The 19,328-nt window shown below is 38.3% G+C and overlaps 1 protein-coding gene across 1 annotated transcript in view; it reads right to left on the reverse strand.

Annotated features, from left to right (window-relative positions):
- The window catches only part of bmt2 (base methyltransferase of 25S rRNA 2 homolog), a 91,607-nt gene that overhangs the window by 44,068 nt on the left and 28,211 nt on the right, over positions 1-19,328 (reverse strand). Inside the window, exon 3 of the mRNA XM_048549446.2 lies at positions 958-1,137. Within this exon, the coding sequence (XP_048405403.2) occupies positions 958-1,137 (180 nt within the window). The remainder of the gene's footprint in view (positions 1-957; positions 1,138-19,328) is intronic.

The following is a 19,328-nucleotide window of genomic DNA, read 5'->3' on the forward strand; positions in this document are numbered from 1 at the left end:
CAGATTTCCTTCCGTAAAGGACATCAGTGAACCAGATGAGATTTTATGACAATCAACAGTGGTTACAAGGTTAGCATAAGGCTAACATTTTATAATAGTTTTTCTTTTACTAAATTCAGATCTCACCATTTGCCATGATGGCATTAGAATGCATGACTACAGAACATTACCCTGAGGTTCTGGATGGATAGTCCGGTGATAGTACCACTAGGATACAAATATTTGCAATGAATTGGTTTAGCCAAACATGGAGGGTTTAGTGATCTTAGTACTGAAACAAATATAAAACATCATTAATTATTATTATATTACACTTACTAAATGGAACAATCCAATTGTTGGGTAATTTTGATACTCTGCAAAAAGAATATAAATTAAAAAAAGATGGAATATATATTTTCCACACTGTCTATACGGAAGATTTAAATCCCATCCTTTTCATTTTAATTTTTCTTCTTGAAAAGCAGCATCGATTTGATTCAAAATAACAATAACTTTGGATTTAAAGTGTCTTTGTGCACGAATATTTTATCCAATTATGAACATTTCTTTCAAATATTTCAGAGGCAACCTCCCTCATTGTGGGATCTTATTTCACATCATTTCACTTTGTTAATTTTTGCAAAATTGCAGATGAATTGGATTGCATAGCACCCTTTGTTCTCAATTCTACGCTGTCATAATATAGAAAATATACCCCCTACTTATCGTACTATCCAAAATCAATGACTACGCTTATGTTCAACAACTGCATTCTAAAGGATTTCACTTTTACCTTAAAAAACACTATTATACACTTATGCCCCATCTGTAACACAAATTACATGAGAATGTAGATCCAAGTGATGTTTAATCCATTTCATTACAGCAATGTTCCTAAGTACCAGAAACCCTGCATAATATCAATGCATTATATCACTGCATTTTGAATAAATGAAGACTGTTTATGTTACCTACTTTGAAATGGAAGCATCCAGATTCATTAATATACCATTTGTTGCAGAATAATCATCTTTCTTTTCAGGTGTTTGCACATTGAAGGCTGGAGTAACCATGGCAAGAGCAAGCCTGGCTCTTTTCTCATCTTTTTCAAGTACCCTCTTCATTCCACCATTCAGAAAATATGCTTGACAAACACTATAAAAAGGAGGAATAATTGGTCAGCCTCAAATAACAAGATAGAAACACTGACACATTAAAGCTATTTCACTTTGTCTGTAAACAAAATGCTGTCAATGTTTATTGAGACTAACTAATGATCCAACATTTCGCAATTTTCGTACATGCTCCTGGTAATTAATTTCAATCTCATGCCTAATTTGACTGCTGGTAGTTCCAGGTGGATGTACTACTTCATTTTTAAGGGTGAAAATGTGAATGTTGTTCTGGGACTTGAAATGAGAGTGAAAGTTCCCTATTATTCATTGCTAATAGTTATGCCTTCATATCACTGTTACCTGACTTCCTTCACCTTTAATGAGGTAAATAGTTGTAAATATGATAGTGAAAACTAAAAAAGAAACCAAAGTTGAAACATACATCTATGCCACTCCAAACGCTGCAATGTTATCCATATTTTCCAAATGTAGAGATCTGTTTCCAATTTGCTGCCAAATTTGGAATAATAATTCCTGTTCTTAAAATATCACCTCTTTTTCGACAACTCAATAATGTTCAATAAGTAGTCATATTCCTCCAGGTACCAATTTGATTTAATTCAAGACTCAACTCAGTGTCTTCTGTACCTGTATGCGGTATGTAATTATGCTAGAGCTGTTGTTATGAGTCAAAAATGTTCAAACTAAAAGTAAGGGGCATGTCCACAAAGATCAAACAATGCCAAAAGGTAGAATGTTAAAATTATAACACTGTAATCAGCAAGCACCTTGTTTCACATAAAAGGGAATTGGAATAGGTGACTCTTTACCCTAAAAAAACGCAGTGGATGCTATGTCTAAAGTCCACTGTAAGATTTATCTAAATACGTTTTTTTCATATAATCATAGCTGTTTACAAACTATTCGGGTCAATCAGAAGCCTCCCAGTCAACATTTAGTTTTCTCATTATCCTTATTAAAGATGATTTTTAAATACGATGGCTTTGAATCTGTGACAAGGACATGTGTGAACTGTGATAGATACATGGAAGACGTCTATTGTTCATGGTAAATCATGAATATGGTTATGTTAAACAATAGAGTGATTTGCCCTATAATGAACAAAATATTAAGATTTATATGATACTGTGGCTGCAGCTAATAAATAATTTTGAAAAATTAATTAGAACATTTACAATCGAGCAAGCTAGCTGATATAACTGGTTTCTCAAATACAAGTATAGGTAATGTCATTAGCCATTTCTGCTGAAAAGTTTGAAATACAAATTGTCTTCAAGGTGCCTCAGAGATCAGCTTCTTCGGGAAACTAACAAAAAAATGCTTAACAATTGTGTCTTTTGTTTTCCTATCAGGAGCAAATGAATGCAATTTGCTGTCATTCATGTCGAAAGCTGTCCATAAATTTTAAATGGGTTCTGCAAGGAAACCAATGTAAACTAGAAAGCCATTTTCCAAAAGGCGATTGTACAAGGCATCTAGGGCATATATGAGAACAGGGCTTGCAGCAGTGTTTGCTTGATGAAGACCAAAGGGCAAGATGGGTATGACAGACTGGGGTTCACAGAAAGGGAAGTGAGGAACTTGAAGGCAAGGGCAGGTTTGCATCAGCCATCGCCCCCAATTCCTTCTGTGCCAGATTCCTTGATTGGGAAGAGAATGCGGGATAGTAAGGTACCCCACAGGAGGCCGCTGGAAAAGCTGATGAGGCTTGCTGGACACTCTTCAGAAGGTACTGAAAAGCCCTGTGGCTCCCACGTGATCCCTGAGCAATCACTGAATTGTAGTGGGCTCAGGGTTAAAAGTCAGTTGACAGAGTAACAAACTCAATTGGCAGATCAACACTGACAACTATAAATTCTGCATCAGCTCCTTCTTTCCTCTGATCAGGGTGACAGGGAGTGGATGAGTTGAGGGGGATGTGATGCCTTCTCCGGGTAAGTAACACAATTAAGTGAACCTGGCTGCCTTGATTCTTGATGAGCTGGGCTTGCTTAAATTCTGCCCATGGATTCTAAAATCAGGACATTTGTATAAAAGCACAGGATGAGAAAGAGGGAAAGAAAAAATATGGGGTTGTATAAAACAGACAGACACAGATTACAGATAGAAGGAACTAAGTAAAGAAAATTGATAAAATTTCCAACAATTACTGTCTGAAAGAATGTGATTCCAAACTTAAAAAATAAACATTTTTAGTGCTAGAGATGTGATTTGGTAGCAATTAAACTAACTATAGAATTAATTGTACTTGAGTGGATGAGACTTTTTATGGCAAGCTCAGTGGGTATTTGGTGAATGTGCACAGCAGTTAACACCCTTCGTAATGAAACGTGTGGGGGATCAGGGCCAATCAGTAGCCACTTCCTGACATCTGCATTTAATTCTATGTATGAACATAGGAAGTTAGTCTAATATACTCCCTAATAAATGGTGAACATAAATACCACAGCCTCACTTAGATCCACCACAAATTCTGGGTTGATTTATGCTTTATTTCACTAATATCCAACATATTTTCCTGCATTTCAGCTGTGACTGAAGTTACACAGGGTATATGGGGTTGTATAAAACAGACAGACACATGGTTATCAAACACTTTGGGGCATCTTTGGTCATGAAATGTGCTGGGTTGTCCAGCAGATGAGTCATCTTAGGCAGCGTTATATCAGGTCTCCAATGGATGAATAGCTGAAGTTTGATCATTAAAGGAAGATAGCTGAATCACTTTTCTTCTAGCTAGCTCTGTTGTTTCATTAGCACATAAATACAGCAACGTCACCATTGATGAGTGATGTGAGAACTGCAGATGCTGGAGAATCCAAGATAACAAAGTGTGGAGCTGGATGAACAGAGCAGGCCAAGCAGCATCTCAGGAGCACAAAAGCTGATGTTTCGGGCCTAGACCCTTCATCAGAGAGAGAGGTGAAGGGTCTAGGCCCGAAACGTCAGCTTTTGTGCTCCTGAGATGCTGCTTGGCCTGCTGTGTTCATCCAGCTCCACACTTTGACTCAGCATTGAAGTGGGCTTGAAAAGAGTGCTGGAGAGTTGGGGTGATTGGGGAAGAAGGCCTCCTTTGCTTTTTCTAACTTGTTCAGCTCCTAGTAAGAGAATCAACCTTTCAGGTTCAATATTTCTCATCTTATGTTCTGAAGTGTCACTATAGAATTGAAATATTAACTCTCTTCCCCCAGATGGTAACACACCTGTCGAGTTTCTCCAGCATTTTGTTTCTTTTTCAGATTTCCAACAACTGCATTATTTTGCTTTTATTTGAGGGAGACGGCAGGTTTGATGAAATTATGCTCAGAGGAAGTATAGGATAGAAGCACTTGGATTTATAAGTTACTTGACAAAGCACAACATACACAAGATATTGCGTTAAGCACTTTAGTAGACCTGAACATGTACAATTTTGCCAAAATTAACAGTGATAAATTTCTATCACAGGATCTTCATGGAAGAAAAGAAATATTCTGAAGATTCGTCCAGTCTCATCCCTAATTGGAACATGAAGTCTTCAATTTCATGCCAAAATGAAGTAAAGCCATTTACTGCATTATTTATATTGCAGTTCATTAAATTCCAGAATCAAGTATGCTTTTCTGCAAGATTGCATACTTTTTAGACCTTTAGATATATGCTTTCATAAAAGTTGTCATATTTACTATCCTACGATAAGCTATCACTCAAATATATGGGGCCGTGTATTGCAGGGGTCTTGTGGAACATGAACATAGCTTCTATGATTTAAGTTACTATGCTAAATATATATAGATACAATATGAAGTATGTCTCAATGTACAACTATGTAAAATGAAATACTTGAGAAAAGAATTTTAAATGATGCTTAAAATTTCATGCAAGTTTTGAATCAAATCATGGACACGGATGGTCTGAGTACTTTCACACTTCTGTTTGTTGGATTCTGATGTCACAAACTGGCTGTTCCGACATTATAGTGACCAACATTTCAAAAGTGCTATGTTGCCTGTAAAAAATTTTGAAACATTACCAAGTTTGTGAAAGGTGCTGTGTAAATACAAGTCTTTCTTTCATATTACTGAGCTAATGACTTATAGCATTCATAGCCAAAATGCCAGACTATAATAACAAAAAACAAAACAATTTTAGCGATGGCAGCAAATGAAACTATTCGACTAACAAATGTTGGTAAATACTTCTCAGGAGATTGTTATTAGTATCTCCAATAATGCACCCATATCAGAAAGAGTGTCTGTCAAAAAGGGGTTACTTTTATCAGTTCACCAAATATTCTATAGAGAAATAGCAATTCAAATAGTACATGTCAACTTGGGTACTATTTTAAATTTTCATAATGGATAATATTTTAGTTGCACATTCTTTGTGTGGTCAAATGAAAAGCCTAATTCTTGCAGTAGGTTTTTAAATTACTGTAACACACATCAACATAAATCAAGAGTACTAAATGAGGGCCAACATGAGCCTTCCTGATTACCTGCTGCATTTACATGCCAGTTGCGTGTTTCATGCACAAGTATCCCCACGTTCCTTTGCGTTGCAGCCTTCTGCAGTTTGTCTCCATGTAAACAATATTCTGTTCTTTTGTTCTCCCTTTCAAATGAAAAACTTTACATTTTCCCCACATTGTACTTCTTCCATGCCCCACAGTCCAGGCCCAGGACACAGGCTGCTTTCAGCACAATCCATTTACATCTACTTACGGTCCCCATTATCACTTTTAGTATCCTAGTAGACCATTATCCATCCCTTTTTTCAATCAAATGGCTTTTTCTCCCTCGGTCCTCTGGCTCTCCTAATCCTCTCACTTCTTTACCCCTGACTCTCCTTCAGCATATATACCACCTTTTCCTCGCTACTACTACTTCCGATGAAGGGTCACTGGACCCGAAACATCAACTGTGCCTTCTCTCCACATATGCTGCCAGATCTGCTGAGATTTTCCAGCCATTTCTCTGCTTTAATTTGACATTCCCACCTAGTTTTGTGTCATCAGTATACTTGGAAATATTGCACTTAGTCCCCACATCCACACTACTCATTATAGCCTTTCAAATTGAGAATGACCAATTATTAACATTCTCTGACAACCAATTCTCAATCCATACTACATTTAATCCTTATCCTCTATTTAGTTCACTACCCTCTTGTGTGGGATGCTATCAAAAGCTTTCTGAAAACCAAAATTTGCCACTTTCATTTGATTTCCCTTAACTACTATGCTTGTAATATCCTCAAAAAAACTAACAGGTTTTAAAAACATTGCTTCCTCCTTATAAATTCATGTTGACTGTGACTGATCAAACCATTATCATCCACATACCCAATTATCACATTCTCTGTAAAAGATCATAGTATTTTCCCACAGGATACATATTTATTTGGAAGTACATCTCAGTTCAAATATGACATTAAATTTTCAAACTGTTAATTTCAGTCCCTGACAGCTGTTACAACTCTGAATTTTATAACATTGTTTGCCCGCACTGTAGCTTTAGGGTTCGGAGTCATGTGACCTGTTCTGAAGTTTGCCCAACAAATAAACCTGGATAGTTTGATAATGCAATATCTAAAATACTGGTTAGGTTATAATTCTGAGAAGTTAAATGCAAATTATTAACCCTTGAATAGCGGCAGGTTCATAGTCTCCAAAACCCCCAGAAAGGTGTCGAACTCCCTCAGTTGTAAACAGTAAGGCTGCAAACTATCCCTTTACTTCTAAAATGAAAAGGGACTAGGATAATAGCTCATTAGCATTGCAAAGTAGACAAAAGATCCACATGGCAGGGGGAAATATATGAAGATGGCAGGAGAACTTAATTTTTGAGATCAGGTTGCAAGCTTCCCTACAAATCAATGAATGTCACAGTAATTCTGCTTCAATTTGTGAGATACCACAAACGAGTGCAGGAAGGAGATGTCTTCCAGTTTAAAAAGACATATTATGCAGCCTTTTACAGGCTCAGGGAGATTTACTCTGTCGTGGCTAGAGGAAGAAGCATCATGGGTACAGATCTTAGCACTGATGGTGGTTTTAAGAAACGTTCCACAATCTGAGAACAGTGTCAGGAGACAGCTAATGAAGTTAATGCACTCATAAAACTGATACACGAACTCAGAAGAAATTTGCAGCAACTGTGGACTCTTTGACACGGTGACAGCAATTTCATTTAAGAATGCGATGCATAATAAGATTAAACCGAGAATATTCCAGTCAGTAGCTAAAAATATAAGCTACTAACAAAGAAAAATTTTTAGTCAATAGTGCTTTTTAAACCTTTAACAAATGACTAAAAGCGAAATTGTATGTATTGCTTTCAATCACCAAATGAACATTCAAATTTCTGTTTAAAAGTTCTCAGTGAGGATCAAAATGTAATTCAGCTATGTATTAAAATTCATCCTGAAAACTAATGACAATGGTTTGAGCTTTAGCAATTTAGCTGCTCATCCAGTCCTGAATATCTAATGACACTGACAATTTAGAGTGGCAGGGTCAGAAGAGTTGATAGTGAAGTAGAATTGTGTGTCATTGGCATATATGTGGAAACTCGTATTGCCAGATGACAATATTAATGTGCAACATGTAGAGAAGAGGGATTCAAGAAGGATCCTAGGGGAAACCAGAGGCAAATATACAGGAGTGGAAAGTGGAAAGTGAAGCCATGTCAGAATATTCTCTCACTACGGTTAGATGAATAAGTACAAAACCGGGAGAGTGCAGTCCAGGAGGAGTCCAGGCTAGATGACAGTGCACAAGCATCGGAGGATGGTATGACTCATTATACCAAATGCCAAAAGGACGCGGAGGGAAATGGAGAATGAACCTGCCAGAGTGGGAGCTGAAAACTGACATTCAACTTGCTTCTACTTTTCAGAGCTGAAATGTGACATCATAGCGAAACAAGTGATTAGTGGGTATTTCTACTGTGTCTCTTTCAATTGGTCAAGTGGTTTAAATCAGGAGACGTACTATAGCTGAAGAGGAGAATTAAGAAAAATATGCACAATTTGTTCAGACGTGTTATGACATACCTCTGGAGAAGGTGAAGTCTTCAACACAAGCCATCTGGTCCAGAGATAGGGACACTACCAGTGCACAGAGCTGACAGTTAAGAAATACACTTTTAAAATACTTCACATACATATTACCTTTAGAAATAAAATAGAATGGATGGGCAGGAGGTGTTTTCCAGCTGTACGTGGGAACCGGTAGATGCAACTGCACCTACAGCAAATGTTGGCTGCTTAAGCAACTTCAGCTCAGAATTGATAAGCTGGAGATTGCACGGTGATTGCTGTGATAGCTCAAGGAGGAGTAAGAGCTACCTGAACACATTAATCTATCTTCTAAAACAATTAGATCAAATTTGGTCCATGGTCAATGATAGGGTGTGACAGACAACAAGGCAGGTACTGGGATCCAGAATTTAGCTTTGACAGAGCATCAGCCTATGTCCCTGTCCAACAGGTATGGTGTTCTTGTTCCTGGTATGCACGAGGGTACAGACTACAGAAGGAAGAGTGATCTGAAATGATCCAGAGCACCAACTAAATTGGGGCAAAGCAAAAGAGAGAAATGTAACAGTAGGATCCAGTTGTCGTGATCCATGTAGGTACAAATGACACAGGTTGGACTTGTAAACAGGTTCTGCTGGGGTATTATAAGAAACTCTGACTAAATTTAAAATGCAGGATTACAAGGGTAATAATCTCCCAGTTACTAGCTGAGCCACATGCAAATTGGCGTAAATAGAATAAGATTAAACGTATAAATGCATGGCTGAAAGATTGCTGTGGGAGAAATAGGTTCTGATTCATGGGACACTGGCACCAGTACTGTGGAAAAACTGTTCCACAGGGATAGGATTCAGTTCAACCATGCTGGGATCAGTGTCCTATCAAATCATATAACTACTATGGTAAATAAAAGAAGTAGTTGGGGGGTGGGGGGGGGGGGGGGGGGTGAGGAGAAGGGGGTTCAATCAAAGGTGAGATTTTAAAAAAACAAAAGCACACAGGTGCAGAATACAGGAGAACCGAACGATAATCAATATATGACAGCTAGAAATATAAAACAGAAGAAATGAAATGAGAACCTGAATATGTAATAATGGGAAAAAGTCAATTCTTCAATTTCTTTATCTGCATGTGCACAGCATTTGTAACAAGATAGGTAAGCTGGTGGTATTGATATGACTTTATAGCTTTACAGAGACATGGTTACAGGTTGACCAAGCCTGGGAACACAATTTTCAAGGGTATTTAATACTCCAGAAGAATAGGCAGAAATAAAAAGGAGGCCAACTGGCTTTGTTATTGAACGAAGGTGTCAGCATAGTGATGAGTGATAATGTAGGTGCAATTGATCAATTTGGGAGCAAAGAGGAATAGCAAGGGAATGCAGACAAGGTGGGAGTGGTCTATAGGCCGCCAAAGAGTTGCTTCACTGTAGGACAAGGTATAAATCAGAAAACAAAATAGATGCTGTAGTGGGCAGTGAAGACAACCATCTCAGAGTACAATGGGATCTTGATCAGATGGGCCAATGGGCTATGGAGTGACAGATGGAGTTTAATTTAGATAAAAGTGAGGGGTTACATGTACCAGGGCAGGGCTTATAGAATTAATGGTAGGGTCCTGGGGAGTGTTGCTGAACAAAAAGACCCGGGGGTGCTTAGTTCCTTGAAAATGCAGTCTCTGGTAGAGAGGGTAGTGAAGGCAGCATTTGGTACGCTTCCTTGGTCAGTACAGTGAGTGAAACAGTTGGGACATCATGTTGCAGCTGTACAGGATATTGATGAGGTCACTTTTGGAATGCTACATACAATTCTGGTCTCCCTTCTATAGGAAGAAAGTTGGTAAAGTTGACAGGGTACAGTAAAAGTTTACAAGGATGTTTCTGGCACTCGAGGTTTAGAGTTGTAGGGAAGAGGCTGAATAGGCAGGGGCATTTTTCCCTCATGCATCAAAGACCGAGAGGTGACCTTGTAAGGGTTTATAAAATCATGAGGAGCATGAACAGTGAACAGCCAACATCAATCCCCTAGGGAGGGGGAGTTCAAAACTAGAGGGCACAGATTTAAGGTGATAGGGGAACTTTTAAAAAGGACCCGAGCACCTGTTTTTTTCTTTACACAAAAGGCAGCGTGTGTATGGAATAAGCAGCCAGAGGAAGTGATGGAGGCAAGTACAACAACGACATTCAAAAGACTTTTGGATGGGTATATTAATAGGAATGGTTTAGAGGTATATGGGCCAAATGCTGGCAAATGGGATTTGGTCAGATTGGGATGTCTAGCTGGCGCAGATGAGTTGGGCTGAAGGGTCTGTTTGAAGCTGTATGACTTGAATAATAGAGGCATGTATGAGCAGCATTATAATTAGAATTGGATCTACAGCACAGCAAAAAGGCTGTTCAACCCATAAAGTCTGAGCCAGACAAAAAACAAGCACCTAACTGTTTCAAGATAATAAAGTGTGAAGCTGGATGAACACAGCAGGCCAAGCAGCATCTCAGGAGCACAAAAGCTGACGTTTCGGGCCCAGGCCCTTCATCAGAGAGCTTCGCACTTTATTATCTTGGATTCTCCAGCATCTGCAGTTCCCGTTATCACCTAACTGTTTTAATCCCATTTTCCAGCACTTGGCCCACATTATTGTTTGCCTTAGCATCACAAGTGCACATCTAAATACTTGATAAATATTATGACGGTTTCTGCCTCCACCATACTTAGTAACTTGAGTTTCAGATTCCCACCATCCTCTGGAATTCAATTTGGGATAAGAATGAGGTGATGTACTTGAGCAGAACAAAGAAAGTAAGGGAATACAAAGTGAATGATAGATCCTGGGAGGCTTCAAGGATCAGAATGATCTTGATGTGTATGTCTCCCAGCTCCTTAATGTAGTGAAACTGGTGGGTAAAGTGGTTAAGGAGGAAAATGGGACACATCTTAATCAGCCAAGCCTAGAGTTTAAGAGCAGGCAAGGTTTGCTGAACCTTTTCCTTGGAGCAGAGAAGACAGTTTTACACATTTCAATTACATTCCCTTCTGTGAGGGGCAGAGAAAGGATAGATAGGAGTGAACTTTGCCCCTTGCTGGAGGATGAATAAACAGGGTGCGTGGATTTAACAGTAAGGGAAGGAGGTTGAGGGATGATGTCAGCAAAATTTTATTAAAAATCAGAGCATGGTGGAAATCTGGGCGTCAGCACCCATTAGGGTAGTAGAGGCAGAAACCCTCATAACATTTAAGAAGTATTTAGATAAGTGCTTGTGACACTGAGGCACACAGCTATGGGCCTACTGCTGAAAAACGGGATTAGAACAGTTAGATGCATGTTTTTAACCAGCACAGATTCAAGGAGCTGAAGGGCCTTTATCAGTGCTACAGATCTCTATAATTTTGAATATCTAAAACAAAAACTAAAGCATACAAGTGGTGAAAGATAGTGGGCCAGAAGATTTGAGAATTTTTTGTAGAAACTGAAAACAAATAGCAAGAACTTCTGCAACTTAAAATAAAAAGAGCAGTTAAGGTAATTGTGGGGTCTTTGGAAGAAGCAGCTAGGGAATTAGAGACAGGGAGCAGGGAATTGGCTGATAATTTAAATCAGTCTTCATGGTGGAATACACTATAAACATATTAAAGATCACATAAGCAAGATGTTAATGAGCAAACAATCTTGTAACAATTTCTATCATTAAGGATAAATAATTCGACAAACTAATAGGTCTAATAGCAGACAAATTGCCAGGACCTGATGCCTGTATCCAAGGGTGTAAAGGAATGTGGCTACAAAGATAGCGGAGGCATTCATCAATATATTCCAGAACTTTGATTAGTTGCAGTGATTGGAAAACTGCAAATGGAATGCCTCTGTTCATGAAGGGAGGGAAATACAAAACAGGAACCTTTGGCCAATTAGCCAAGCACCTGTCATTGGGGAAACACTACAGCCTGTTAAGGAGAAAAAAGCAGAACATTCCAGAAACCTGATCATAATCAAGTACAGTCAACATGGTTTTGTGAAAGGAAAATCACATTTTAAAATTTGCTAGCGTTCTGAGAATATAACAAGTAGAACTAATAAAAGGGGAACTGGTAGATGTACTGCATTTGAATTTCCAGAAGCATTCGAGAAGGCATCACAAAAAAAGTTATTTAAAGATCGGAGCTCAAGATTAAGGCGTTACTGTATTAACATGGAATGAGGATTAGTTAACACATGGTGTTAAAATTAATGGGTCTTTCTCAGGTTGAAGAGATAACTGGAGTGCTCAGGGATCAGTCCTAGTGCACCAATTATTTACTATCTACATTAATGGCTTGGAGAAGGGGCAGAGTTTAATGCATCCAAATCTGCTGACAAAACAAAAGTAGGCAAGAAGGCATACAGTGATAGTTACATAACCCCAAGTGAGGCTTAATTTGCTACACACAGAGTTCAGCAATGGTTCACTGGGCTAAAACCAGGAATGGCAGGTTTGTCCCAGGAGAGATTAGTTAGACTGTGTCTGTAGTCACTCCAGTTTAGAAGAATGAGGAAATCTGATTGAAATTTACAGAATTCCAACAAGGCTGAACAGACTTGACGTAGGAAAAATGTTTCCTCCAGTTGGGGAGTCTAGGATCAGGGGCCACAATCTTAGGACACATGGTGGATCATTTGGGGCTGAGATAACGAAACATTTCTTCAACCTGTGGTTTTCACTACCACAGAAGGCTGTTGAGGCCTGGTAGATGAACGTCTTCACTAAGTAATGCCTTGAATATCTAAACGATTAACAGGTATGAAGAAAAAGCAGGACTATGGTATTGTAGTAAAGGACAACACGGTGGCTCAGTGGTGAGCACTGCAGCCTCACAGCACCAGGGACCCGGGTTCAATTCCAGCCTCGGGCAACCGTCTGTGCACACTCTGCACATTCTCCCTGTGTCTGCATGGGTTTCCTCCGGTTTCCTCCCATAGTCCAAAAATGTGCAGGCTAGGTGGGTCGGCCATGCTAAATTGCCCATAGTGTTCAGGGGTGTGTGGGTTATAGGGGGATGGATCTGGGTGGGATGCTCCCAGGGGTGGTGTGGACTTGTTGAGCCGAAGGGCCTGTTTCCACACTGTAGGGAATCTAATCTAAAGTATCAGCCACGATCACAATCAATGACCGAGCAGGCTCAGAGATCCAAATGGCATAACTCTGCTCCTAGTTTCTATAACAAGTCTTAAAAGGGGATACTGAGTGGGCAAAATCTTGGTAGAATAAGTTTTATGCAGAAAAGTGAGTCAACATGTAGTTGCAGCAAAGTAATTAAGGCAAATTGACTTTTAGCCTTTATTCCTAGGTTGGAGTTCCAAACTATGTAAGCCTTGTTTCAACTGTTCAGGGGCTTAGTGAGGTCAAACCTGGAGTACCAGGTACAGTTTTGGTCTCCATATATAAGAAATGGACATACTGGCAGTACAGCCAGATCAAAAGAGATTCGTTAGGCAGATTCCTGAGATGGAGGCGTTGACTTAACAAGTTTAGACCATTATTAGAGTTTTGGAGAATAAGGGATGATCTTATTGAATCATGTACGTTTTGAGGAGGCTTGACAGAGTACAATTGAGAAGATATTTCCACTGCTGGGGGGTAGGAACATCTCAAACAAAGGGATACTTTCCCCCTGTTCTGTAACTCACATTTAAAACAGACGTGAAGAAATTCCTTCCACTAGAGGGTAGTGAATGTTTGGAATTCTATACTGTAGAATGTGGAGATTCGATCATAAAGTCTTTGAAGACGAAGTAGATAGCTTTTATTGAAATATCAGGGAGTTGAGAGCTATGCGGAGCTGGCACAACACAGGAGTTGAGGCTTGGGGGCAGATCAACTTAATGAATGGCAGGGCAGGCATGAGGGGAATCAAATGGCCTACTTGTACTTTAATTTCTTACGTTTATCTTTGGCACAGTTACAAAGTTGTAAGTGGTGTCAAGTGAAACTGTTTTGGTACCATCGTGAGATAGAAACTTAATCAAAAAGGAATCAAACATGGAACCAAAGGAAAAAAATGCATGACTTGTAGATTAGTGGGTATCAGATTGGGAGAGTAAGAAAGTTGGTCTGACAAGCACAGTGAGCTTCGAAAGCATTGAAGGAGATACAAAAACAGAAATTGCATCTGTCATCCAAGAGAAAGCAGAGTTAATGTTTCAAGTCCAGTGGTACTTCTTCAGAACTGGGTAAAGAAACTACTGAAAGTAGTAGCGTAATGGAGTGAGAATTTAGCTCTTAATTGGAAAACTAAAATTAATATCAGTACATGAGTACTGAGCCAATTACACAGTGCTAGTAGATAAGGACAAAATAGCCAAGTCTTTGGATCTCTGAAAGGGGAGGTGGTGTCCTTTTCTCTGCAGTCAAAACACCCGAAACCTGAAGAAAGTGGGTTTACAACTCACCAGCTGCTGTAAGCTGTTACATTAAACCATTAATTCACTTTATTTGCTGTGAATCATTCACTCTGCGCTTTGTGTGGGCAAGTCATAATATCTGGAGTGAGATTAAGGAGAAGCAGGTCCTACTAAGCCTAAATGATCATCTCAGTGAAGCTTGTAGACAGAGACAATTGAATTGCCTTTCCAGTTTTTCTCTCCACCCATAACATCATTTTTGTTTTATTCATTTGTCTCTGCCTGTGTGTGTTTGTGTGTAGGGGGAGTTTTATAACAGATTAAAGTTTGACTGGTCAGATATCAACAGTTCATAGTTGCTTAACTGAACCTAGAATCTATTTATTAGCAAGTCTTGTGAAACACTGAAGCCTTGTTCCATACTTTGTTAACCTGAGTCCAAAAAGACAGGGAAATTCACAACGTTTGTTGACTTTTATAAAACTTTGGTGACAATTCCATGAATAGCTGGGCTTGGATTTCCTGTTCGCTGAGTGATGCATGGCAATATCATAGAGCTATTCAAAGAACAGGTAAGTTCTTTCAGTGTTTTGGTCATTACCTTCAATCAACATCATCAAAACAAATATCAGTAATTTCACTCATTGCCTTTGGGAAACCTTGCTGAGCATTACTTTCTTACATTACAGCAGCGACTATACTTAAAAAGGGCAAATCAACTGCTGTGAAGTACTTCGACGTTCTCAAGTTGTGATAAGCACTAGTTTAAAAAATAGTACTTCATTGTTTTCCATCACAACCTTGAAATTCCCACTCACATAAGGATAACTACAGCTATGCAAATGAACAATATTAAGAATCAAAACAAGGATCTGGGAAAAATGTAAGAAATTGGGACTACATATTTTTAGGGGCAGTTATGTCAGTGCAAATTCAATGGGCCAGAGCCTTTTCTGCACCATATGAACCTATGAATCTGCTCAGAATTCTGTGGGATTCTTTCCAGAAGGTTTCATCCCAAAGATTTAGTCTGTAGTTTCTTATTTCAAATACAAAAACAAATGTCTGTGTTATAGGAAATCTGAATCTTGCTTGCCGGTCATGCAACAATCCAGAATTCAAAATTCTCATCCTCGATTACACATTCTGCTCAGTTCTGCCCCCCTGCTATCTCTGCAACATCCTCCAATTCAATTCCGCTGTCCTTTTGCTCTTTTAATCCTGACACACTATAAATTGTTCCACCACTAGAAGCCATGCCTATGTCCAAAATTGCCATGTTCCTGAGCTCTGGAACAGGAATAGACCATTTATTGCACTTCCTCCATAGTAATAATCTCTTTCCTGAACAGCATACTATTCCAGATATGGTCAAACCAAGCATCTAAACAAATGAAGCAAAGCCTCACTATGTCTGTATTCAAATCCTCTTGGAATAGAACATAGAACAGTAGAGCACAGAACAGGCCCTTCAGCCCACGATGTTGTGCCGACCATTGATCATCATGTATGCACCCTCAAATTTCTGAGACCATATGCATGTCCAGCAGTCTCTTAAATGTCCCCAAAAAAAGGCTAAATTCCCATTAGTCTGCCCAATAGCTTCCTACAGCAGCATGATAGTCCTCAGCAACTTATTCAAAAAGACAGCTAGATGCCTTCATATATCTACACTTTCTATCCTCTCACTATTCGAAATAATATTCTGAGCATCTGCTCTTCTTACCAAAGTGGATAACCACATATTCTTCCACATTATATTTCATCTGCCGTGTTATTGCCTAATAATTAATACTGCCTAAATCCTCCTGAATCCAGTTAACATCTTCCCCTTGCAACACACTTCCACCGATCTTCGTACCATCTTCAAATTTGGAAACATTTAAGTTGGTTTCCACATCTAATTCGTTGATATTTATTACGACCATCTGGGGCCCCTGGGCTGATCCTTGTGGTACCCCACTATTCAGTCCGCCAAGGTAAGAATGGCCTATTATTTCTATTGTTTTCTGCCTGATGGCCGATCCTTAATCCATGCCAGTACGTTACCTCTCATCCCTTCAGCTTCACCTTTACTGACCAATCGTCTGTAGGGGATCTTATCAAAAGCATTCTGAAAATCCAAGTAAACTATGTCAATGAACTCTACCAGTTTTGTTCGTAACATCTTCAAAAAATTTCAAATTCATTACAATAGATTTCCCGTTTCCAAATTTATGTGTACTGTGCCAAGTGAAATTATTATTACCCAAATGCCCATTTATTATATTTTCTATTAAATTCTAACTTTTTCCCTACTGCTAATGAAAGGTTAACAGGCCTATATTTCCATTGCTTTTTTTGAAATATTAGTGTGACAAACTATAGGCATCATTATAGAATTTATGAAGTTTTGGAAGATCAACTATCTCTACGATCTTTTGACTAATGCACATTTTCTAAACTCCGTATCCTCCTTAGTCACTTGGACCTCTAATTTCAAGAAATTTCTTGTACTTTCTTCAGTGAAAAAAAACACAATCATTTTGTTTCTCTGCCATTTCTTGACTCTGCCTATAATGGACCAACATTCATCTTAGCCAAATGTTTATTTCTCATGTACCTATAGAAGCTTTCACACTGTTTTTTGCTAGAATGCATTAATATTCTATTCTCCTTTTCCTTACTAGTTTTATTTTGGTCGCTTTGGTTGTATTTTAAAATCCTCTCAACTGTCATACACTATTTTCAGCAACTTTAAGCCTTTTAATATTATACAGTACTTAACATCCATTGTCAATCACGGTTGACTGACTTTTTTTGAGTCTTTACACCTTGAAGGAACATATAGTTGCTGCAAGCCATGTGATAGTTCTTTAAAGACTGTTATTTATGTACACTCACGCCCTTTCATGTATTTTCCTTCAGCCGGTTTTGGTCTCATGCCTTCATTATTTCCTTTTTTCATATTTTTAACACCCTTGATTCAGGCAGAACCACAATCATGACAAATTCACCTCCTCGCAAAAATAATGTAAAATTTGATTTTATCATGACATCTCTATGGTTATTCATTCTTAAAAGGTTTCTTTGCAAATTGGGTATTAATTAGCCTGTTTTAACACACAATGCTAAATCTAAAGACTGTCCTGTAGTCAGCTCTTCATACAGTTGTCTAGAAAACATTCCCTCTATAGAGTTCCCTCTTTAAGAAACTTCTGAAAACTCACTCCTTTGACTGTTCTTTTGGTCTTCTGATCTAATATCGTGTTATTTGACCGATTCCAAGCTATATTTTTAATTAACCTCTTGTGAAGCAACTCAGGATGTTTGATTATGTCAATGGTACAAAATAATTGGAAGTTGTTTTTGTCTTTAGTGTCACAATACAACTGCCACCATGAATCAGATTCAGGATGTTTCTGGAGTTCGATTACACTCTGGAAGCCTAGTAAAAACCAAAAGGTTAAAAGTAGAAGTCACATTGAATCAAGTCTCCAAGGAAATCTGGAGAGAGATAACCAGCAAGTATTTAATCAATTCTGTCCATAAGCTCACCAAGCTTAGGAAGGGAGCTGGTACAACAAATTGTCCATTCAAACAGTTTTAGTATAAATAAACTTGATCATTTGGAAAATATACATGTGGTTAGAGCCCTTGCTGACTTTTGTGTTTTTAAAACCATCTTTTATTAATTTTGGTTTGGAGCTGTGAACTAGGAATTGTGAGCTAAAGATGGCTTTTGGCATGCGGGTCACAGCTGGTGTTAAAAGAAAAACGGACCAAACAATTTATTCTAATTGTGAATTCTATTCATTTGAGAGACCAGGCCTGGAAGTTAATTGCACTTTGGATCCTGATCAAAAGGTCCGCGGATGCTTTGTCACCAGGCAAGAGCATTACATTTAAAAGGATAGCAGAAGTAGCCTATTAATGAAGTGAGTACATGGAAATTGGTTCCACCAAGTTTAGAAAAAGCCTTGTGAAAACCACTTAGGTAATCTGACTAGTTTTATCATTTTCTTTTATTTATCCCTTAACTGTATTCATTTGTCAGTCTGTTTATTCGTCTGAAGGAGGCTGAAAAGATTTTGGAGTTAAACCACAAACCAATAGATCTACTGAGTAAAATTAAGCAACAAAGTAAAGTTACAACATTATTAATAAATTGCTAAGTCTTTTGTTTCGATGGTATTTGGAATTTATTATTCATAGATGTTGGGATTGGTTATTCATAAGTTTGGTTAGGAACCACTGGGGTCAATTTCAAGGATCTTTCAAGGTTTTAATTTTACTATGTTGTGAATACAGAGGTGGAAAGGCTGATTTACTTCAGCTGTCTGTCTCCATGTCATAAAGTAAAACAATGTTTTTCTATTCAGTCACCAAAACTAGTCCCAACAGAATTTGAAGTATAAAATGGTACTCCTCACCAAGAGAACGAAATCAGGCAAAATAAAGCCACTAAGGAAATGGAAGGGAAGGGGAAACTGCAACTCAATTTAGATAGAAGCAAACAGAAGCAGAGAGGGAAGTTTCGAGCAGTACCCAGAAACGTTATGTAGAAAAAAGACAGAAGTTAAATTTGTTTTTTAAGATGATTTAAATGTGAAAGGACTTAACTTGGCAAAAGCAATATTTTAGTTTTTTCATATGGCATATATAGCATAGACAAAGCTTAATATTTTATCGTAACTTGCATTATGAAATTGATGCTATATGGTACTTGCCTAATATTGAGTTGGTTTCTTTCATCCCCTAAAGTGGATTACTGAATTACTTGCGTTTAATATTCAGTTTTATTTCTTGTGCGAGTCCACATAGGAACACATT

The sequence above is a fragment of the Stegostoma tigrinum genome, chromosome 18, assembly GCF_030684315.1.
Source record: "Stegostoma tigrinum isolate sSteTig4 chromosome 18, sSteTig4.hap1, whole genome shotgun sequence".
Classification (NCBI taxonomy): Eukaryota; Metazoa; Chordata; class Chondrichthyes; order Orectolobiformes; family Stegostomatidae; genus Stegostoma; species Stegostoma tigrinum.